This window comes from Cavia porcellus, unplaced genomic scaffold, assembly GCF_034190915.1.
Source record: "Cavia porcellus strain 051 isolate PalLab524CR breed Dunkin Hartley unplaced genomic scaffold, mCavPor4.1 scaffold_9, whole genome shotgun sequence".
Classification (NCBI taxonomy): domain Eukaryota; kingdom Metazoa; phylum Chordata; class Mammalia; order Rodentia; family Caviidae; genus Cavia; species Cavia porcellus.
Window position 1 is genome coordinate 60,134,533 of NW_026947492.1, and position 23,253 is coordinate 60,157,785.

At 48.4% G+C, this 23,253-nt stretch overlaps 1 protein-coding gene across 4 annotated transcripts in view; it reads right to left on the reverse strand.

The window, feature by feature from the left end:
- Positions 1-8,546: 8,546 nt before the first annotated feature.
- Positions 8,547-23,253, reverse strand: part of Slco2b1 (solute carrier organic anion transporter family member 2B1) — a 49,999-nt gene continuing 35,292 nt past the window's right edge. For all 4 annotated transcript variants that reach the window (XM_003463394.4, XM_013145288.3, XM_013145289.3 and 1 more), the window contains 7 exons: positions 22,997-23,099; positions 18,495-18,852; positions 15,655-15,820; positions 12,819-12,982; positions 11,495-11,559; positions 11,061-11,181; positions 8,547-10,198 (listed from right to left, as the gene is read on the reverse strand). In XM_003463394.4, coding sequence (XP_003463442.2) covers positions 10,018-10,198; positions 11,061-11,181; positions 11,495-11,559; positions 12,819-12,982; positions 15,655-15,820; positions 18,495-18,852; positions 22,997-23,099 — 1,158 coding nt within the window. In that variant the 3' untranslated portion in view covers positions 8,547-10,017. The remainder of the gene's footprint in view (positions 10,199-11,060; positions 11,182-11,494; positions 11,560-12,818; positions 12,983-15,654; positions 15,821-18,494; positions 18,853-22,996; positions 23,100-23,253) is intronic.

Consider the following 23,253-nt stretch of genomic DNA (forward strand, 5'->3'; position numbering starts at 1 on the left):
CACAAGTATTCAGCTAGTAAGGTAGGCCTTACCAGCTGCCTACCTGTTCTTCTATTTCTCTATCTATAGATTCACCTAACAGTCATATTTTCACCTACAAATCCATCTACAATTCTTCCGTTTTCTGTCCTCCTACCCAATCGTGCACTTCTTTATTTGTCCATCCATTCATTCACCTACCAGTTCATCCATATACATATCCACCATTCATATATTTATCCTTTCATCTTCCATCTCCCAATTATCAGTATTCATTCATTCATCTATCTATCCATCCATCCATTTATCCTTATTTAGACCATATTGAATGTCAAATATTATGTAGAGTATTCTGAGGAATTCCAAGCTACTCTCTCTTGCCCCTTCCCCCTACAGAAGGAGATATCAAATAAAACAAATAGTGCTAATGCCATAAAACAGGAACAAAGAAAATGTTTTGCAGATTCAAGCAGGAAAAAGTGGCATATGAATGAGGTTATGAATCCTTTCTTGTCAGAGAAGACATTTGATTTGATCTGGGCAATAGCGGTACTTGAATACATACGTGCATTAGAAGTAATTCCAAGTAGAAGCAGCAGCACATCAAAAAATATTTTCCCTGGAGAATAGGACTCATATATTTAATTTACATCCCTCCTAAGGGTGCCTGTCAGAAATCTGAGCACACTATAGAAACTCAATACATACTTGCTCATTGACATATTGCTCATTCTTGCTTCCCTTTTCTGACAGGAACATCCAAATACTTGATCAGGATTAAAAAACTCTTTCTTAATAGTTTTCTAGAGTTTACTTTGCTGGATGGCCTTGACAGTTCCACAAGGCTTATCTGAGTTTGAAGTTGAACTTCTGCTTTTTTCCTCCTCAATCTTAATTTTCCCCTAATCTTAATTATTTATGTTGTGATCTCTGTTCTCTTCAGAGAGATAAGCATTGCCATATATTTTAAAGGTTATTTTTTGTTGGCATCAATTAATATAATCCCACCTGTCTTCAATTTCATACGTTTTCATCCTGAGGCAAGAAAGCCTGTAATACAGATAAAGTGCTAAGTTCTGTGGAGGGAAAATAGCATTAAGTAGAGGCTGAAAGCTATGAATTCAAACCTGGCTTGGTGGAACTTGGTGTCTTTGGGTAAGTCTATTTCCCTTCCTATTTTAAGATTCCCACCCCAGGATCATAGCACTGAGCACAGCACTGGAGATTGTTTGGTCAAACATTATCATCTTGTAAGTGGAAAAATAAGTTCAGAAAGAAAGAGCATTTGACTTTCCCTAGAGCATATGTTGGAGAGTGGTAAAACCAGGACTAAACTTCATTTTTCCTGACTTCTTTACACACTCATCATATTCCAGTACCCATTGACAGCCTCTGTGTAGCTCCTGGAGAGCTTCCTTTCCCACCTTTATCCTTCTGAAGAAACATATGGGTCTTCCAAGTGCTGTGGCTGTGTATTACTGATTCATGCCTCAGTGGGGGCTGGGCAGGCTGTATTTAAGAGTAAGTATCCCCAGGCTAACGGAGTTAATTATGTTCATCAGGAAGAGAGAAGAGAAAGGAACAAGGCGCTCTGGTTATCTACTGGGCTTTAATCAAATTGAGAAATGAGGAAATCCATCACCCAGAGGCTAAGGGAGTTGGAGAGCCTCTGTGCTGGCTCCATCCTATAATGGGTTGGGCGCTGTCCAAGGTGCTGACATCTTCACTTGCTCCGAGTTTCTGAGAGGAGCTGAAAGAGGACCTTTCCGGCAAAAGAATGGTAACTTCTAGGAGAGGGTACTGGATAGACTAAGAGAGAGTCTGTCCATCTTGGAAGATGCTTGACTTCCTATTCTGCTTCCTGAATCTACCCTTTTTAATTTATCTGTCTGTTTAGGGAAAACATCTCATGGCCAAATCCCTGGGCTGGGAAAGAAAGAATGTACAGAAAGGAGAAGGCCCTTGGTTTCTTCTTCTCGTTGGGGAGACTTCTGTCTCCTTCTGAGGATGGAGTCATAGCCTTTGACCTTGGGGATTTCAATATCTTCAGAGGACAAGCGGCTTCTGCTTTTATGTGATTGTCAGTTCAATGACTCAATAAAGTTACTGTTGGGAATTTGTTGATCAGGTGGAGGACATTATTCAACATCCAACTCAAACCCAGGTACTATGCAAGACAAGTATAGCCATGTCTGCGGGAAATTTACAGTTTCATTGGGAAGACATAATCTTTTTCTGGAAAATTCCCAATCTGGCTGAGAAGACATACTCTTGGTTTAGGGAGAAATCTCATATATAAGTAAAGAGACAGGCTGCACAGATAAGTTGCAGATGTGCACAAAAACCATTCAGCCCACAGCTTCACACCTGTAATTGAGGTTATTGTTATTAGATATTTTATTTTGATCTTATGGTAGAGCTGAAGTCTTACAGTGAGCTGAGTTTTAATTCTGTTTAAAGAAAATCAAGAGAGCTAGGTCGTAGTTCTTAGGAACTCTGAGAACTCTGACCATAGTTTTTTCATTCTCATATATCCTTTGGAATAAGAACAAGGTTGGATACAGTATAAGGCTCTTATTCAGTAAGCAAGAACCAGCACATAATGAGTGAATGTACTCTCTTATGGCTTTGTAAGACAGCAGAATGGAGAGGAGGGTAGGGAGCCACAGGGCATTTGACTAGGCTAAGGTGGTAGGGGATGGTGATGGGATGACAGAATGGGCAGAAGGAGTAGTCCAATATGTACCCAGGCCAATGTAATACAGAATTTGAAGAAATTTCCTAATGGGGTTGATAAGACATGCTTTATTGAATCTGAAATTGTTAAAACTAGAGACTATTAAATTACAGGCTCACAGTCTTATTAGCTTTTTGAGCCACAGGATCATGGAAAGTTAGAGTACTAGCAAGGCAGAATCACAGTACATTGAAATTATAGAACTGCAGAATTAGAGCTAAAGAGCTAAAAATCCATACTAGAGAATCTTAAGGTCAATGAATTTCAATGTCAAAAGAGGGTGAAAAAACCCCCAACAGTTTAATGATTCCTTTATTTATATCAGTTGTAGTGCTAGGAGTATTCTCATGCATTATCCCATTTAATTCCTACCTCAAGTTTTAAGCCATTCAGTTCCATCCCTGCTTAATGCCAGATTTCTGACAAAGATTTATCAAACACAGCTTGTATAACCTTCATGATGGGGGAATTATTACATCTGGGCATAGCTCTACACTCTGCCACATGGCAGATAGAAAGTTCTCCCTTATATAAGTTGGCTCTCATCTCTCTAGTGTTTCCACACTGATCCAGTTCATGTCTTCTGGGCTATACTGAGCATGTCTAATCTCCTGTTCACATGACAGCTTTTCAGATGGCTAAAGACAGCCTTTCTTTCTTCTCTAGGCTAAGCTGACTTGTTGATCATCTAACTATAAATGGGTCAACAAACAAAGAGTATTTTGGAGTTGGAGACGCTCTTATAGGTCATCTTGCCCAGAGACTTTACCACTGGCCATTACAGTATTAGGTCTGAGAGCATGAAATGTGGAGACAAGTCTGGGTGTGGAATCCAGAGATCCAGCACTATTAGCCTTATGTTTTGCAGGCTTCGGAGTCTTTGTCCATGAAATAAAGAGAATAGTAATACTGACATAATAGAGTTAATGTGAGGATAAATGAGATAATGCAAGGGAAGTTCTTAGCAGAGTGCTTGGCACAGAGCAACCAGTCAATAAATATTAGCTATAATTATTAGAGGCCCAGTAGAGGAAGGGATTTGCTTAAGATCACAGAGCAATTAAAAGGCAGAACTGGGGTCAGACCAAGGACTTCTACCTTCCAAACTGCCTTTTTCTCTCTCTCTTCCTCAGAAAAAGAAAACAACCTCAGGGGGAATGGGGGTACTGTACTCATCAAATTAGTTAGGGTCTAAGGAAGAGACAGTTGACCTCAGAGAGGCTTAAATCTTTTCTTTTTTAAAACAAGGAGGCCATAAGAAAATGGTGCCAGGGTTGGTCTGGGAATTCAACAATGTCTCTGATGACCTAGGCTTTCCCCATTCTAAGCTTCAGGGAAGATTCTCTTTGTGTTCACAAGATGGCTGATATAGCATGAAGTGTGATGCCAAGTAGGACGGGTATGGTAGTAAAAAGGGTTCTTATCCTCTCAGCTATTCCTTCATCCAAGAGGAAAGCTGTCCCAGAAGACTGTCCTTACATCTCATTGGTCCGAATGAATCACATGTCTATTCTGAGATGACTACTGGCAAAGGAAAAGGCATTCTAATGCTGGCTTAGATCATCCTTGGGGTGGTCATCTACCGCAATAGGGAAGAGGAGACTGGCTGAGGGAAGGCAACCAAATAGCTGGTCGTACTCACCTGTCTTCTTTGTGGATTACCCTCCTCTCTTTGTTACCTCTGCCTGGAAATCTCCCCTCATTACCATCCTTTGTCCAGAACACCCTCTTCTACCATGTAATCAAGAATTGTCTCATTTTGCTGTGTTCCTCTTGGCCATGCTGTCTCATTTTTTTCATATCCACATCTTGTTTTCCCATTATGACTGTGATCATTTTGAAAGTAATAGCACCTACTAGTGAACAAGTACTTCCTGTGTGCTAGGCACTGTTCAGGATGCTTGCTAGAACCAGCTTCCAAATGGTTCCCAATGACCCACACTGCCCTAACATTCAGACACTTTTGCATTTTTCTTCTGCATACTACCAAGACTAGTCTGTTTGACTCACTGCATATGGCAAAGGCTAGCATGTCATTCCAAGATTAGATTATAAAAAACTTCCATCTTGGTAGCATATATTCTTTCTTGGGCCATTCAGTCTAGGGAGAGTGAGCTGGCAGTGGTGAGCAGCGTTATGGAGAGGTACATGTGAAAAAGAAGAGAAGCCTTTCGCCACCTGTCAGCAAAGAACCGAGGGGACTTTTGGAAGCAGGTTCTCCAGTTGCAGCTTAGCCTTCTGATGCTGTCAATGCTGGCTGGTGCTCGATTCTCTCCTGTGTAGAAATCCTGAGTCAGCAACACCCTGTGAACCCATTAATGAGTTCTTGACCCTCAGAAATTGTGTGAGATGATAAAGGCTTGTTGTTTTAAGCTGCTAAATTTTAGGGTAATTCATTCCTCAGCAATAGATAATTACTGTAGAGTATGACACTGTCACATCAAGTCCTTGCACCACTTCTGATGGTTGGAGCTTGTTTTTCCCTTTAACAGATGAGGAAACCAAGGCTCAGGTGTGGTGAAGTGACTTTCCGTACCTGGTATATGGTAGAGCTGGAATTTATCTTCCTAATTATGGGATTCCAAAGCAGAGGGCACTTGGTTCTGTTTTCTTAACTGGGATATCCCCAGTTTAATGTGAACAAATGAAGAAGAAATCTCTTTCTCTGGTGTGTTTTTCTTCCTCCCTTAAAAAATCCCAGCGAGGGTAGCCAATACCTACTACATCTGTTGTGTATGTGGCTGAGGGACAACAGACTTACGAGAAACAGCATGGGGATTTGAAGAAGGGATACATAGGCTCTTGAGTGGCCTTGGGGAAGTTCTTGCACCTTCTGGGCCTCAGTTTCTTAATCTACTATATAGGAAGATCACGGAGAAGTTTGTTTGAGGAAGCAGCATCTCACCTAGCTCCCCGATCCCTACACAGCTCCTCTTGTACACGAGAGTAGGGTGCCCTTGCTACCTCCCTCAGGGTTCGCTTAGGAAACAGAACACTGAGCATCACTGAAGGCCCCAACCTACTCCTTCAGCTTTACCCTCAGCCATGCTGCAACCCCACAGAACCAATGGAAATTTCCTCAGCCTGCCAAGAACTTTCTGTGCTGAGCCTTTATCTCTGCCATTTCTTTAGGCTGGACATCCTTCCCAACTTCTCCACCAAGTATGTTCCTACTACTCATCTTTCAAGACTCAGCTGAGATGTTCCACTTCTAGGATGCCATTCCTGACCTGGTTCAAGGGCTCCTGCTCCTCCTGATTATTGCTCCTGCCTCCTGCATGAGCTACTAGCTTCTAGATTCTCTCTACCACTCAAGGCCCCCATGGTGCAGCCACCTGCCTTTCTAAATCACAAATCTTGTCATGTCACTACCTGCTTAAAATAACCAGTCAATGGAATAACCCATCAATCAGTGCTTCAAGGGCTTCTCTTTGCCCTCAAGAAAGCATCCAAAGCCTTTAGTCAGAACTCAAGGCTTAGTCCCCTCTGTCTCTTGAATGTGCTGCACACACAGATGCTCTTGTCGTCACATCTGGGACATCCCATGCTATCTCTCTTTGCTCATCCTGTTCTCACCCTTGCCTGGTACCTTCTTCCCCACCTGGGGAAGCCCTACCTAATCTTTAATAGTTCTGCTATTCCCCCTGCCAGGAAGTCTTTCCAGCTGGCCCCAGGAAGAGCTCCTGGTTTCCTCTTGTTCCCTTTACCGAGTGACTACTTGTGCTTGTGTTTCTACTTGTCAGTGAGTCTGTTTACATGAGAAATCTGAAAGCAGGCTGTGTCTGACACATGGCTGTGTCCCCAGCAGTGCCAGCACTGGGCACGGAGCAGACATGTAGGATATATTGGCTGGATGAGTGAATGAAAGAATGAAGGAGTGGGAAATGAATCTGTCTTTGAGTCATCACTTCTCACCTAGCCTCAGAACTGCTTCACCCTGAGGTGAGCCCATTTTATAGGCGAGGGGGAAACAGAAGAAAGGAACTGCTCTGGAAGGGAGAAAGAAAATCAATAAAAATGTAAATCTGGTGGAGAAAAGCTGTCCCAAGCTGGCTGTAGGGAGAGATAAGGCAGGCCAGCTGAGCCCTGGCTGACAGTGGAGGATAGATTAGGGGACAGTGGCGCTGTGGACAGGGCAGGGAAAGGTGCTGTTTTCCACTTCCCCCCTTTCTTGTCCCTTCCCACCCCCTACTCCATGTGCTTGTTAAATTCCTTCAGCGACAGGAGAAGGGAAGGAAACTTACAACTCCTGATCATCAAGTGCTGTCCTATGAGCCAGAACAGTTCTATGAGTCTTATCAGTCTGCACAACCTGTGGGAGACGGGGCACAGGCCTGACCGGCCTCACGTCAGAGTGAAGAAACAGTGTCCAGAGGAGTCAAGCCGCTTGCTCGGGGCCATGCTGTGAATAAGTGGCAAACTCAAGGTCTAAGCTGAAATTATCTCCATCTTTCTGGTCTTTTCCCTTCACAGAAGGTTTTTGATCTGGGATCATGGATTTTTAGGCAGTCAACACCTGGACTTTGGTGAGCCCTTAACCTCTAAAATTGTATGCCCAGTTGTATATGTTTGTATGTATGTGGTATTTTATGGTACCGGGAATCAAACTCAGGACCTTGCACTTGCCAGGCAGGCACTGAACCACTGAGCTATATCCCCGGGTGTGTGGCCTTTAAATTAAAACTTTAAATGAAGCATCTGTGTCTTTAATCAGATTCCTAATGTGGCTGTCACAGGATCCCCTTTGCCTGTTCCAGGCATTGCCAATCCTGGCTCCTGGCTCCTAGTTCTTGAGGGGCCCCAGCCTGTGTTACTAGCAACAGGAACTCAGGCCAGGCATCAGGATGTCAGCACTTGTCACTGCTGGACTTCACTACGGCTTGAGGATCTAGCAGGGAGATTTAACACCATCTCCACCCAACTCCCGGAGCACAGGGAGGAGGCAGCAACTTCACAGATGTAAATTCTGTAGGCTCTTCATTGAGTAGAAAATTCTTTTAATCATCATGGGAAAAAAAGTCTTTTTTTAAAAAAACTAACTGCATCAGTTAGTAAAAAAAATATGTTATCTTCTTGGATTGTGTGTTGTATTTTTTCCTTTTGTCTGCTTCTAGGTAAATATTCACTTTCTCACCTAATTGTATACTGGTTGAACATCGGGAAGCTAAAATCTGAAGTGTTCCAAAATTTGAAACTTTCTGAGTACCAACACAATACTGTCAGTGGAAAATTCCGTATCTGATCTCATGTGACGGACTTTTGTCAAAACACAAGCCCACTAAAATGTACAGATACATATGAAATATAACTGTTTTGTGTTTAGGGACCCATCCCTAAGATATCTCATATATGCATGTATTTTAAAATCTGGGAAAAAAAACTCCAAAACACTTCTGATTTCAAGCATTTTGGATAAAGATACTCAACCTGAATCCAAACTTTTGTATTCCTTTCCTTAAAGAGGTCTTCCTCAAGTGGTATTAGCTGTGGTTCCTATGAGATCTGGACTCAACCTTGGCTCCATTATTTATTTTCTGTGTGGTCTTAGGCAAGTCACTCATCATTTCTTCTATAAAATGTAAAAGACAATTTGGAAAGGTGAGGACCTAACCTTATGATCTCCTTCCATTTTTGAAACCATAACTTGAGGAAGCAACCCAGCCAAATGAAAATTAGACCAGAATATAAAGCGAGGGAAGGATGCAATATACCAGAAATAATGGTGAGCAATGAACCCAGTAAAATTTAAATCTAAATAACTGGAAATAATGTGGTTGTTGCAAACCTCTAATGCAGTTTATAAGAAGGGATTTTTGTAATAGAAGAGACATTATACGAGAACAAATTTAATAATAAGCTGTATCTATAATTCCAAATTATATCTGCAAAACCTGGGCAACAGGGGGGAGGAGAAGGAATATAAGCCTACTGAAGCCTCATCTTGTTGGAGGAGACTTTGAAATTCCTCACACTGATAAATACAGGCTCAGATATTTGTTAAACATTTACAGTTAAGCAGCAGAATAAGATAGGAATTAGACCTTCTATACTTCCTTCATCTTTCACAAGGGGAAGCCCCAGAGCTCTGACATTGGGAGCTGCCCAGAGGCCAAGAGCCATGAGTGTCCTCAGCCAGCAGGACTGGGCACACAAGGTGCCATCAGCAATAGCTCCCAGGGTGGCGCCTCCCAAGATACAGGCAATAGGTGGGGTGTACAGGTGGCACCAGATAGGACTGAGAGCAAACAGGAGACACCCTCCTAGCCCTGGGGAATAAACAGGACAGACAAGACTGCAGAAAACAAGACATGGTCTATCGAGTCAATGAATCAGGCAGAGGACCAGAGGTTACCACTAACTTGAGCCTCATGGCATTGAACATTAACTCCCCAGGACTAATGACAGGGACTTAGGCACTGGGAAAGAAAAGAGGAAACTAGGATTCTATTCACAAAAGTCACAGATACTTCCGGGACCCCTTGTCAAAGGTGTGAGATTCTGACAATGCAGAGATAGTAATTATGTTTGGGCTCTGAAGTTGGAAGATGACCAAGTGTTCAGCTGAGTCTGCTCCTCCAGGGCCACTAAGGCAGGGGTTGGAGTTTACCCTCAAACCGTGTCTCCCAGAGCTGGGACTTCCTGAGTTTGAGAGGAAGACTCCCCTTCAGGCAAAGATCCACGCCAACCTTCCAGCCCCGGGTTTTGCCAAGGTGGAAGGTCCTGAGTGGGAAGCCAGCTCCTTTTTTCTTGTGGGGATCCCCTTAATTAAAAATCAGCTTTGGGATCAGCCTCTAGGGGGCGCCAAAGGGACAGTTCTTGAGGATTGGAGGAGACCCGTGTCTCCTAACCACTGGGCTGGTCACAGATGAAAGAGTCCAGCCCCACCTGACAGAGGAGGGGACTGAGACTCAGGGAGGGTGCTGCGAGTGCGAGGCAGAGCAGAACTGTGTGGTGTTGGGACAGCCTGGTCTACTTTGGTCGATTTCTCTGTCTTAGGGCCTCAGGTGACCATATGCAGTCCTCCCAGCAGAGGAAGCTTGATTTGGGGACAGCTGGCTGCTGGGGGAGGACTTGGGAAGATGCTTTTGCTTCAGAAGTGGTTAATACCACAAACTCCCAAATAAGTTCTTGGTTCTGATTAGAAAACGAAGGCTCAGACAGAGCCAGTAGCTTGCATGAAATCACTCACAATTTAGTGGTGGGCCAGACCTGGGACACAGTGTTCCTGACAATCTTGGGCAAGCGACTGAAGAAGTACCACTGTGGCTGCTGCTCTTGGCCAGGGTGGGTCCCAGGAGAGCTCACACGCTGGAGTCCTTTGGCTTCTTATCTGACCCTGACATTAGCAATTGTTGCTGTGCGCCAGGGCTGGACACAGCCTCCTTGGTCTCCTCCTCTTTGTTCTGCTGCCTCAGGACAGCCAAAACCAAGGCAAAGCATACGAGTGAACCAATTTGGAAGAAGAACTGGAGGCCAATAAACCTGAGGAAGAACAAGGACCTTGGAGTGAGGACCACAGATCCAGGGCCTGGATGTCCTTGGGTGGGCAGCCAGTAGTCAGTAGACGTTATTCTTTGTACAGGTAGACACTTTGAGTTTGGGGGTCACTGACCCTTTTTGGGGTCCTTCCCTGAAAGAAGAGACTGGAAGCTCTGCAGAAGGATCCAAGGGCAGGGACAGAAACCTGTTCCCTGTCTTTGACTGTGATATGACTGGACTGGCTCTGTCTATTTCCAAGCCTCTTGGGATAGTCCCATCTTCCACAAGGAACACAGGAGTCCCCTCTCCTGTTTGCTTAACTCACTAAGGCCCTTTGACTTTTTTCTCTTCTAGGAAGTCCCCCTCCTGCTGCCAGCAGCGCTAGCCCATGGGAACTGTGTCCTTCAGAACAGGAAGTGACCTGTTCCCTATGCCTGGCCCTTCTAGCAAGTCCTCCCTGTATCCATCCCAGGTCCACAGCCTCTAAAACTTCAGATTCTTTTAAGTTCCCCAATGTACAGATGGGAAAACTGAGCCCTGGGCAGTTAGGGCTTTCTCTCAGGCTCTAGTCAGTCTTACAGCTGAGCTGCTCCCCAATCTCCTCAGGGCCTCAAGTCCACAATGTCTTCAGAGAGCTTGCAGACAAGGCCCAGCTGTGTGGACCGTTAGCTGTGGGTGACCTCGAGCTGCTACTTTCGCTTCCCTTCCTCAGTGCAGAACTGTCCAGCTCACCGGGCTGGTGAGCTCAGCACTGGAAACAGCACCTGTCACCGAGCAGGTGCACTCAAACGCTTCCCCACCGGCGCCCCGCCTGGCGTCCTGAGAGTTCTCAGCACCCTTCCCACAGCCCCTGCTGGGATCTCACCGTTTTCGCAGCCGGTCAAGGTCATAGTAGCGGCAGACGGCTCGACGCCCACAACTCAAGGCCCAGTACACGCAGGTGGTGTCAATGGCACTGCCGTAGATCACGGGGCTTGGCATCCAGGCTGAGAGAGGAGGTGCTCAGGGGACAGCAAGGCCGGGAGACCCCCAGCCTCTCTGCAAGCCCTCAAGGGGCCCAGGCCACAGGAAGTCTCTTGGCTCAGGAATGTGGCCTCAGCCAGCCCCTTACCATGCACCGGAGGGAGCCTCCCTCCTATCAGGTGGCGTAGAGTCTACTTACACAGCCACCTCCAGACACCTGCTGCCCCACACCTTAGCCCCAGGTCAGGGACCAGGATCCGCTCAGGCCTCGGTCTGGTGCACAGCGGGCAGCTGGACCCCCATCACCACCACATAGGGCCCAACCAGGCTCTTTACCCAGCACTCTCAGGAGCATGAACTGGATGCCCACAGCCAAAGGCTTGTCTTCTTTCTTCACTCCCCTTAAAAGCAGGGACACAGGGACATGAGGACCGAGAGCAGCATGGACTCTCCCCACACCCTTCTCTGCCACTGTCCATGTCTGAGGGTCCAGCTGAGGGGCTCAGGCCCTGTACTCCATCTCTTCTCAACTCGCAGAGTCCACACCCACTAACCAGTTATCAAGGTGCTGTGCACACATCCGCCTGCCCTGCTTCCCGCCACAGATACCATCCTTGTTTCCCTGCTCCCTGGCCCCACCAAATTCTCTTCTTTCTCCTATACTTGGCAGCACCTGGAGATGGGATAGTCAGCTACCTGCTCCAGCTTCTCTGCCACTGTGACATAGTGGCAAGTGCTTAAGGAGCACTTCCTGTGGACTCAGTAACTCTACATTGAGTAACTCTACCACTTCTGCCTTTCTGGGAGGTAGACTATTAGACCCATTTCACAGATAAGCAAACTGACACCTAGACAGGCTCAATGACTTGGATAAGGTCCCATGGCTCTTGGAGGCATACCTGGGATTCATTCTGCCCACAGTCTACATTCTCAGCTCTCTCTGTCATCTGATCTCTCTCATGTCAGCCTGTTTCATAGATTCCCACATCTAATACTCCCAGGGGCTCCATTCCCTTCTAATTTTCTAGGAAGTAGATGGTGAGTAAAATAAACCCAGCAGACTGGAATTATCTTACTCAGAGGTCTTATCTCACCTCTATCCCAGGAGATCCTGACTTTGGACTTGGACATGGGCAAAAATTTGTTAAACCAAGGGCCAGGAAGATCTTATACCAAGAAGCAGTACCCAGTATGGGCCGGGTGCTCAGTGAGCACTTCCTAGGTGCTATTGCCTTGAAGAGCCTGCAGGCTGGGGGCCACATGGGTACCGTTTGTTCCCTGGATGGACCTCTGTGGCTCAGCCTTTCCAGGTGGGGCGGAGGAGCTCACCCTCTCCTTACTGTAGGATGGCCTCACTTGGGGAGAACAGGACAGGGCGGTAAGTGTGGGGATGGACTGAGAGCCTGGGCTCTGGCTGGAGCACCAGTCCTTTTTATGTGGCACTTGCTATACAACCGGGGCCAGCTCCTGGCCTTCCTGAGCCTCTGTCTTCTTGTTTACAAGATGTAGAGAAAACCACCTCAGAAGATTTCCAGGGGGAAGAAGTCAAGGGAGGGAGGGCCAAGGATACTTGGGTGCCCCTTCGTCCAACCCTGCCTTGGTATGTCCTGGCTATGGCCAAGGGCCTCTTGGGGCTTGCCCACCCTGCCCCTGCTTTCACCTTAGGATGAGCATGAAGCTGGGTGTGTGGGAGACACTGGCCAGTGCCACTCCCAGGCTGACCAGGAGGATGAAGGGCAGCACCAGGTGGCTGCAGGCTGAGTCACAGGAGCCAGCGGGCACAGGGCCTCCCCCAGCCACACAGCTGCAGTTGCTATAGAAAACCTGGGAAGGAAAATGGGGAATGTGAATCTCAAGAGCCTCCAAAGAGGCAGCTGCTAGGCGCCTGTGGCAGGAGAAGGCTCCTCATGGCCCGTAGCCAGCTGAGGTGGAACTGAGTGAAGGTGGCATGAGGAGGGCCCTAGACAGGTTGCCCTGCGCAGCCTGGGCTGAGATCAGCCTCCGGTCATGACGGGGAGAGAGGCAGAGCAAAAAGGTAGAGAGACCTGGAAGAGCACCACCTCTAGACAGGACACATCCGTGGCAAAGAGATATCCTCGGTGTACTTGATTGCACGCTTCAGAGTCACTGGTGGCAGGGAAAATCTCCAGCCAAAGATTCTTTAAGAAGTCCAGCTGCTGTGCCCTCAGGCATCAGTCAGGAGCAAAGCCAAGCCAGGAGCCTGGGTTTTACTCATCTGTTCAAAGAGACCTGTGCACTGCAGCCACTGTGCTTCACATGGAGCCAGGGATTGGTTTCATCTTCTCTCCAGGTGGCCCTAGGGCAGCTGGAGCCCACTGGGCTTGTCACCTCCACTCATGGGAGCCTCAGAAACTTTCCAGAGTGAGAAGGCCTGAAGTGGAGCCTGGGGACCTTGGGAGGGATTTGAGATTTTAAGCCTGGCAGAAATAAATCCTAGTGCTCCTGTGTACTTGTGCTCTGGCAATGGCTTGGAGGACAGATTGGATGGGGAGATGCGTGAAGAGCCCCATTGTGGGCTGGAGGATGAGTAAAGGGATTTTGATTTCAAGTGATTTAGGTGGGAGATCAAAGGAAGAAAGGAGAAAGAGGGAGGGGGAAGGAGAGGAGAAATAAAGGAGGGGAGAGGAGAGGAGAGGACGGGACAAGAGAAGTCGGAAGAGGGTGGAGAGGAAGGAGAGGAGACCCTCTCCTGAGGCTTTGGCAGCCGGACACTCTCTGCATTGCCCTGTAGAGCTGACGTGCGCAATGGAGCTGAGCTGCCATGTGGCTGCGTGAGCCAGATACACACCAGTTCAACGCACACTGCAGGACAAGTGGCTTGGGGGCCTTGGCTTGTTGACTAAGTGACCTGGAGATGTGGCAGAGGGACAGGTAGTGGAAAAATACTTCTAGGTCAGGAGGCCCCTGCTACTGATCCTGGGCTCAAGGGAAAGGTGCTGGGACAGCACTAGGCTGGAGGCTTTCCTCTCCAGGATCTTTCTGATTGTTCACTCATGGGCATCTATTTCCCGTGGTGGCAAGTTCTTCCCACGGTGGCCTCCAGTCTCTCCTGCTGCCCCTGCATCTCTCTCCCAGGGTAGTCAGCCCCACCTAGAGAGCCTGAGATCCTGCCACATCTCTCCTTCTGTTGCTGAGCACACCTGTGCTGGGCATGGGTCAACCCACCCCTGTGGAAGGATGACCAAGGGCAGCCCGAGGAGGCACACGGGCAGGACACAGTTCTGGGGCAGCCTACAGGTCCCTGAGTGCTGACTCGGTCTCAGATGCCCTCTGCTTTGGATGCTACCCCAATCCAGACCTGTGCAGCTGATCCAAAGGGTGGCTGGGCTGGGCCAGAGCCTCAAGGGTATTATTTTTTATTACATGGTGCTGGAGATTGAAGCTAGGGCCTCATTCCACCAGTGGTGGCAAATGCTCCACTACTGAGCTGTATTCTCTGCCACTTAGAACCTTGGCTCAGTCCTAGCTATGGTATGAAGACTGGGCATTGCTTAATCCTTTCCTGGGCCTTTATTTCCCATCTGTACAATGGATAGAATAAGAGTTACTACTTAAAGTCTCCCAGAGCCTCCGCCTGTCTTGAATTCTATGGGTCTGTCTCACTTCATGCTTATTTCTCTCTCGCTCCCTGGCCCTCTGCCCTGTCTCTGTCTGAGTTCTTCCTTCTGTTGGTGCATGTAGGACACTAGTCCCTCAATAAGCTTTCATTGTCAGCCTGGGCCCAGAGAGGGGAGCCAGCTCTGACTGCCAGAAATATGTGTAGAAAGCTGCAAGAGGAAATCACTTGTAGAAGGACCAGGGCAGAAGTGGTCTCTGTGGGTAGAGATGTGGATGAAAGTAGGCAGCCCACCCTGAGGGTCCCAGAAGTCTTCAAGGAGGGTCCCAGAAATCCCACAAGCCCTCAAGCAGAATTTTTCCAGATCTTTTAAGATGAGTGGGCAAATTAAGACCTGGACACAAAGTGATTTCTAAGTAGAGGGAGCAGTATATGCAAAGATTTAAAAAGACACCTGTGTGTATTCACCTACACACACACAGGGTCTCAAGTAATTGCAAAAATCTTGTTAGAGAAGTAGCATGAGGATTAATGGATGGATAGGTGGGCCCAAACAAGGAAGGGCCCTGAACACCAGGGCAAGAGTGAAGACTTCATCTGCAGAGAAGCCATGGCTGGGTTTTAAGGAGGGGCGTGACGGGATCACAGTTGTGCTCCCATCACATTAGCGTGGAAGAAGCCAAGCAGAGTGCGTGATAGGAGACGGAGCAGTGAGGAGGCTGGCACAAGCCAGGCAGTAGTTGACAAAGCTTCCCTCAGCCCTTCTTCTGTGCCAGCCACTGGTGGGGGCTGAGATCCTACGGCCAAAGGACTCAGCCCGTAGGGGCCTCACAGTGGGGGAATGAGATCGGTGTGATGAGCAGCAGTGCGCTCTGTGTGAGCCCCATGAGGCAGAGGCCGTGCCACAAGCCCCCCTCACCTTGCTTGTATCCAGATCTGCCCGGACCATCTGGGCCGTGCAGCCAGCGTGGCAGGGTGTGATGTACTCCACAAGGGCGTCAGTGTCGCAGACTGGGTTAAAGCCATCGACTGGGCAGGAGCAGGGTGCCATGCAACCTGGAAACAGCTCCGCTCTGGGCTGGGTGCTGGTGAAAGAGAAGGCAGCAGTGTTGGCCTGGCTGTCCTCCCCCAGGCTGGCAGCCTGGGGCCTGGCCCACACCCCATGGGGCAGTGTGAGCAGGCAGATGGGCTGAAGCTCCGGAGGCACCTGACACTGAAGTGGGGAGTCTGGGACATGGCCAGAGCCCCTGCTAGCCCTAGATCCTACACACCTTTGAGCTGCTTCTACAAATGTCCCCGCTCCCTGGTGGCTCTTGTGTAGGGAACTCAACACCGGGAGCTCGGTGTCGGATGAAGTGGTCTTTCTTTTCAGGAGTTGGGGTGCTTTCTCTTCTCAGAACAGTCCAGCCATGTGTGGGGAATTCATCCAGTGGACCTGACCATATGTGGGATCTTCAACCTGCTCCTGCCTCCCTCTGGGCCTCAGTTTCTCTAACTGTTGGCAAGGCTGGGATGCCTTTCTCCCCATTGCTCTCCTATGGTCTCCCAGCCTCTCGGCCCTACCTACTATCCTGCTCACTGTGTCTAGTCCATCCTGTCCCTCCGGAGGGCCGCTCTCAAATCCTAGGGTGCTCCTGCCCACTGGGCCAGGGCAAGATAGGGGTGGACAGAGGCAGGAGAGGCTGAGTTGGAGAGGGCAGATCACCCTGGGAGAGGGCATGAAGGTGGCCCCTGGGACACAGTCTATGTCGAGGGGAAGCCCAGCACACCTGCCAGGATGAAGAGACCCAGAGAGGCTGGTGCAGGGTCACAGGGTGCCAGGGGCCACATGGGAGGGGCTAATAGGGGAAGTAAGGGACTCTCCTCTTGGTCTTGGGATGGGCACATGGCAGAAATGTTAGCTGACTCGGGGCCTGGCAAGCTTGGTATATGCTCAATTCTCTGCACAGGATTGGCAGGAGCCAGGGACGCTGGGAGAGGAACACTGCTGAGACGGTGTTAGAAAGCTTGGGGCAGGGCAGGGTGCATGTGGCAGAGGTGAGCCCCTCCCTGCCTAGGCAGGGGAACCCATCTCCCCTCTGAATGTGGACAAAGATCATCAAGATCATCAGTGCAGCCCTCTCCTTCTACCCACCCCAGCCAGACAGTGCTCCTGCTTCCAACTTGGTCTTGATGAGTCTTCCATGGGAAGAGGCACAGGCAGACACTGCCTGAGCTGCACACCCATTAGAAATCTGTGCCAGAGGAAGCTGCCAGAAGAGAGGCACTTTCTGGAAACTTCTGACAGCAGCTGGAAGATCACATGTGTAAGAGCTGGTGAGAGCTCTTCCTCAGTCCCTCCTTTCTCCTTGACCACAGGAAGCTTGGCTGCTTTTGAAAAATGGGTACAAGGAGACTTAAAAGGATATAATAGGGGAAGTGATGGCCTGGGGTTGGGTACATATGACTCTTCATTTGCTATCTGTGTCATGAGCTGTACAGAAAGATGAGGGTATTTTTGATCATCTCAATTAGTTCCCACAAACTTCTTCAATGAATTAGAACCCAGAGCCTGATGAGTTAATTGCAGGAATGTAGATGAGAACAAAATTGAGCTGTCAAAGGTCAAGGAATGAGAAGGAGAAGAAGAGATGGGCAGGAGAAGTGCGCTAACTTTTCCCATTTAGTTGAAAAAATTGTGATAAAATATCCATTTAATTTTTACTTTAAAAATCATTGAAAGGACCTGCATCCCTCCAAAGGCTAGGGCTTTCCGAAGGGCATAGCTGCAGGTGGCCAAGTTGCCTCCCTGTTCCAGAAAAGGAACAGGGACAGGGGAGGTAGGGAGGGGAAGGAGGCAGGAGTAGAGGAGATTGTAAGGGTGAGACATGAGGGACCTGGGCCCTGAGCAGAAGGAGAAGGAGCAGAAGGAGCCCCAGAGGAGGAAGCCTGAGCAAGGTGGAGGGGATGCCCAGAGTAGGTGGGAGAGGGAAAGGGGGGAAATTCTAGCAGTGTGTTAGGCCACCATAAGCCTGGAGTCATTTTCAGGAAAAATGAGATCATTTTGGGGAAGAGGCAGGGATGGAACTTTCAACAACTTCTCTAGAAGGCTCCCAAGGGGCGAGAGTCTTTTTTTTTTTTTTGGGCAAGGGCAGGAAAGAAAGAATCAGGAATCTTTGTACAAGTGTGGAGTCATAGCATTGCTTCAGAGAAAAGGATCAAGAATTCTGGAATGTTTGGGTCATGGAACAACAGAATGCTAGCTGTCAGTGTCTAGGAGCCAAGAATCTCAGATGACTCCAGTCTGCCCTGTCTCTTGCCTAACTCTCCTCCGCAGCCTCTGTGAAGGGGCCGCCCAGCCCCTGCTCAGCCTCTTTCCCACCTCGGCTGCTCTCCTGGGTTGGTGCTTGTTCTCTTCTGGGCAGGTTTAACCTCTGCTTGGGAGCAAAAACCTTCCTCTGGCTGAGCTGGGTCCTGTTTCCTACCATGTGGCCTCTGACCCACTTCAGCTGGGCACAGAGGGCAAGGACTCTGGAGGTACGACCCACAGGTGCTTTTGCTCTTCCTTTGCCTCTAATCCTCCATAGGCTTCAAGAAGTTCATCTGTGCCTTCTAGAGGTGCAAAAACTAGAGCATTCCAGAGACAATGTCCCTGGCTCCTAGTGAGCCAGGAGAGGGTGACACAAGGAAGCTGAGTGTGGCAGGGGTACCCACTGTCTTGGCTTCTGCCCAGGACCACTGCCCACCCTGCCCACGCACCCTTCCCCAACACATACTCACTCAGGCTGCAGATTGATGCCTGCAATGTGGTGGGCTGAGCAGCCAAGGAAGAAGAGAGGGAGGCCGACCACCAGAGCCAACAACAATCCAAGCAGGCAAAGAACTCCGCAACGCATGGGGCCTAGGTGGAGGCGCTTGATGAGGATGCCCCCCACCACAATGCCCACAATGGCCATGGGGATGGTGAGCCCACCGATGAGCATGTTGGCAAAGGAGGCTGTGACAGAGAACTGGCGCTCCAGGAACTTAGGCAGGAAGGTGGCCATGCCTGCCACCATGGATGACATGCACACCTGAGACAGGACCACCAGCAAGAAGATGGGATGGCGCAGGGTTCGCAGCAGCACCCTGGGGAAGGCTGTTGGACAAGTGGAGAGGAAGTCAGAGATTGGAGTGGGCAGGCCAGCCACAGCCTCCATGTCTGCCCATTCTGCCCTGTTCTGTTCCTTCCATCCCATCCCATCCCTTCCCTTCCCATCCCATCCCTTCCCTTCCCATCCCATCCCATCGCATCTCATCCCATCCCATCCCATCCCATCCCATTCAATTCTACTATACCCAGTTCTATCCCATCCCATTTGACTCCTTTCCATCTTTGAATTAGATTGCATTTTATTCAATGTGTTTATTTCCATTCAGTTCTGTCCACTTCCACATGGTTCTATTTCATGCCATCCCTTCTAATTCTGTTTCATTCATCCCATCCTGTCTCATTTCATTCTTTCAGTTCTACTCATCATGCCCCTCTTTCCCCCACACTAAGTCTTTCTTGCTCTGTCTTGTAACTCTTTCTAAGCCAGCACAGTCCTGGGACCTCCTAAGCCCTTGACCCAGCCTTGCAACCCTACCCTGATTTCCCCATTCCTAGTTTTTATTTTTCCCAGAGCAATGCACCTATCAAACTACCAATTTTATTGATTTAGATTACTACACCTGTTTTACTTGTTCTTTTTTTCTTTTTTCTCTTTCGAGGCAGATTCTTTCTGTGCAGTTCAGCCAGGTCTTGAACATACTTTGTAGCCCCAGACTGGTCTCAAACTCCCAGAAATCCTTCTGCCTCAGCCTCCAAAGTGCTGAGATTACAGGCATGTGGCACCATGCACAGTACTCCACTTTTTAAAATTTTAGAGCAAGGTTTATTTAATTTTTCTGTGTTAATTGCTGAATCTATGGAGCCTGCAGCATTGTAAGTACTCAATAAATATTTGTGGAATGAAGGAATAAATGACTGGATATATAGATTATAATTATAATTATAATTATATAGATTATAATAGATTTACATAATCAAATGTCAAAATTTCTGAGACAGAATCTAAGGGCTCCAGAGAGGTGTCAGCTGAGAAGACTTGGTGCTGGGTGCCTGGAGGTGGAGCAGAGATAGGACCTACAGAATGGGGGGCTTTGGAGAGATAGACAGAGGGAAGGAGAACTGAACCTGCTGCACTGAGGGGCGCACAATGATGGATGAGTCTCTTCGCTCTGGGCCTCAGTGCCCTCAGGGACAGCGCAGGCATATACAAGGGCATGTCTGTCCTGACCTGTGTGAACCTCACTCCACTGTCATCAGAGGATAGCTGTGCTTCTGCCTGGAGCAGGTAGGACTGAAGTGACAGTTGTGGTGGAGAGGGCGAAAACTTTCCTAGAAGAAGCAAACCATTTGCCAGTCAGGGCTGAGAGGAGAGGTGGACAATGGGGTACTCTGGGCCAGAAGGTCACACCTCTACAGTGGCAGGACCAGGATCTCTCCCATTGGGAATGAGCTCTGTCTGTCCTTAGAGCATGGCTGGACCAGCTAGTTGTCTAGAACCCTGGGCTTAGCCAGCCCAGGAGCTGTTTTCTTAAGAGCCAGGAAATACAGACAAATGGGCTAGGTAGGGCAGATGAGGCACAGGGCTGTGGAATTCCCCCTTCTTTGTGTTCCAAGCCTGCCTCCTGTCCCTAATCCCTTGCCATGTACACCATGCACCCTGCCAGAATTTGGAATTTTGGAATTTGGAATTTTGAAGTGTGGTCCTGGCCCTCACTTCACGTAGTACTGCAGTTTCCTGCTCCCTTGATTCCTCATGTAAGCCAGGGGATTTTACTCTAGCTTTGCCCAAGTAGTATGAATGTCTTCATCGTAAGTGGGGCCTGGAGAGGGTAGGGATGTGCCTAAGTTCATCCCGAGAGGCAAGGGCTAGTCCAGGGGTCCCTCGGGTCTGCTGACTCTTACTCATTCCCCTGCCATGTCCCCTGCCTCCCTCTCCAGCCTTGTCCTCCCTGGCAGCCTGACTTCAGAGGGCTCCCTCCTGCTGCAGGAATCGCTGCAGTGCACTGTGTGCCCCTCCTCCACCTCTCCTTGGCATCCGTGGCCTTCTTTAGGACAGATGGAAAATTCCTGGAGGGCAGGGCTATGCAATTTGTTTAGATGGTGCTACCTAAAGGGTAATTCCAAGGCTTGCTTCCAGCTCACAAGCAAGTCTTCCCATAAAACAAGGCTTTCCTCAGCCCAGTATGATGTCTGCCTATCAGGCAACTCAGCAATTATATCTTCCTCATAACTCATCTCAGAGGCCAGGCATCCCTCAAATAGAATAGGTCCTCCCTCAATTTAGGGCTCTGTGAGTCAGGAGCCTGAGCCTCTCCCCATGGTTCCATGAAGGTCAAAGCCAGGCCTCCTCTGAAGTTCAGGAGAAGCCTAGAGGCCAGATGTTCAACCAGCTACAGGACCCTTGGTCAGCCCTGCGTTGGTCTCTGGGAGGAACCTACAGAAGCTGAAACTGTCAGTAACCTGGAACACCCACTCTAGGATTCAGTTTCAGCAACCAATTCCAGCATCTCTCTAGGCAGGAGCCAAAGCAGTGATTAATAAGCTCTCTCTGGTGCATTGTGCCGAGACTTCCAGCAGCTGGGGTAACCTAAGTTAGCAAGACTAGTCCCCCGCTCCAGGCATGACCCCATGGAGTCCAGGCTTTACTTCCTGGGGATGCTGGAACACGGGGCACTGTACTACTGGTACTGCAGTATTAAGTCTTAAAAACCTCTTCCAAGAACTGGGGCCAGTTCCTTCCTGTTGCAAAAGTCCTCAGTGAGAGATTAAGCACCCTCCTGCGGCAGAGGTGGCTCTACTTACTTTCCCAGGGTGTGGTCACAATGAGAACAGTAGTGTGGGAAGATCATGGAAATAAATGAACTTTACAGAAGTACAGCTGTTTAAATAGTATACAGGGACTTTCTATATATCATACTATTTTACTCTCATATCTTGGAAGTGGCAGAACAAGCATTACTGGTTCAATCTTTCAGAGGAGGACATGCAGGTCAGCAAAGTAAAGTAACTCTACAGGCATGTACACCAGTCGATGTGGCCCAGGCCTCAGTACGCTGTCTTTTGATGTGCTGTTCAGTGTTCTTCAGGAGCCTGACACTCAATGAATGTTCATGGGATTGGGATTTGGGCACAAGGAGGACTCGGGTTCCTGACTAGTTCAGTCTCAGGATCAGAGCTGCAAGAATCTTCTACTTTTCAGTCTACCTTTCACTATATTGAGAAACTATACTGGGGAGACTGAGGCCCAAAGAGGAGCAAGGACCCAGAACAAAAGCTCAGAGCTCCCTTCATCCATGCCACAGCCTGGAAACTTAACAAATAGTTCCTGAAGGCCTTTGTTTTCAGGACCAGTGGTGGGTAGGCGGGGAAGGGCATAGGCCGTGACCTTTAGGAGCTTACCATTTGGAGGAAGGGCTGGACAAGCACATGGCACAGATTAGAGTGGCTATAGAATCTGGAAGGGAAAGCAGCAAGAGGATGGAGGGAAGCAGCTCTGATAGCTGGGAGAGCTAGGCATGGTGAAAGAGACTGGATTTTGCCCTTGACCTACAGGGACATTGTGGCTTAAATATGCAGTGTTCCCCGAAGGCTCCTATGTGGAGAGTTTGATCCCAGTAGGGCATATCATGAAGATGTTAACATTATTGATGGCTTCCATTGATTGGTTCATAGCAAACGGGCTATTAGGAGATGGGGCTGAGCTGGATGAAGCAAGTAACTGGGACTATGGTTTTACAAAATACATATATCATATCCCTGGCCTCTCTACTTCTGTCTCTGGCTCTCTCTTGCCTCTCCTCTCTCCTTATCTCCTTTCCAGCTACCATGAGGTAAGCAGCCTTCTTCTACCACCGCTGCCTGCCACATAAGCCTAAAGCAATAAAACTGGGCAACAATGGACTGAAACCTCTGAGACCATGAATCAGAATAAGTTTTTATTCCTGTAAGTTTTTTTCCTCAGGTATTTTCTCATAGCAACAAAAAACTAACAGAAGTGATGAGGACAGATTTGATAGGTGACATTAAAAATGTTTCAGACAGAGAGGACTGCAGGGGCAAAAATTCACAGGAGTGTATGATGCCTTGAGGAGCTTATTATAATCAAGGAAAGCAAGAAGGGGCTGAATCTTGTATAACCTTGATGGTGCCTCTGGCCTGCCTTCTTCAATCCTGGCACAAGGCCACTTACCTTTAATGAACTGGATCACAGTCAGGTCTAGTGCCATCTGGGTTGGGTTATCTTGCTTCTTTGAGGATTTCCCAGGGCTCTGTTCAGAGGGAGAATCCTCAACCTGGAGAGATACACACTCCAGGGTAATTAGCTGAATACCAGAGGTCCTACTGAGAGATGGCTGTGGGCTGGGTAAGGGAACTCTGGGAGGAGACATGAAGGATGGAAATTTTGTCACCACAGGAGGGATAATGGGGCCCAGCAAATTTTCTACT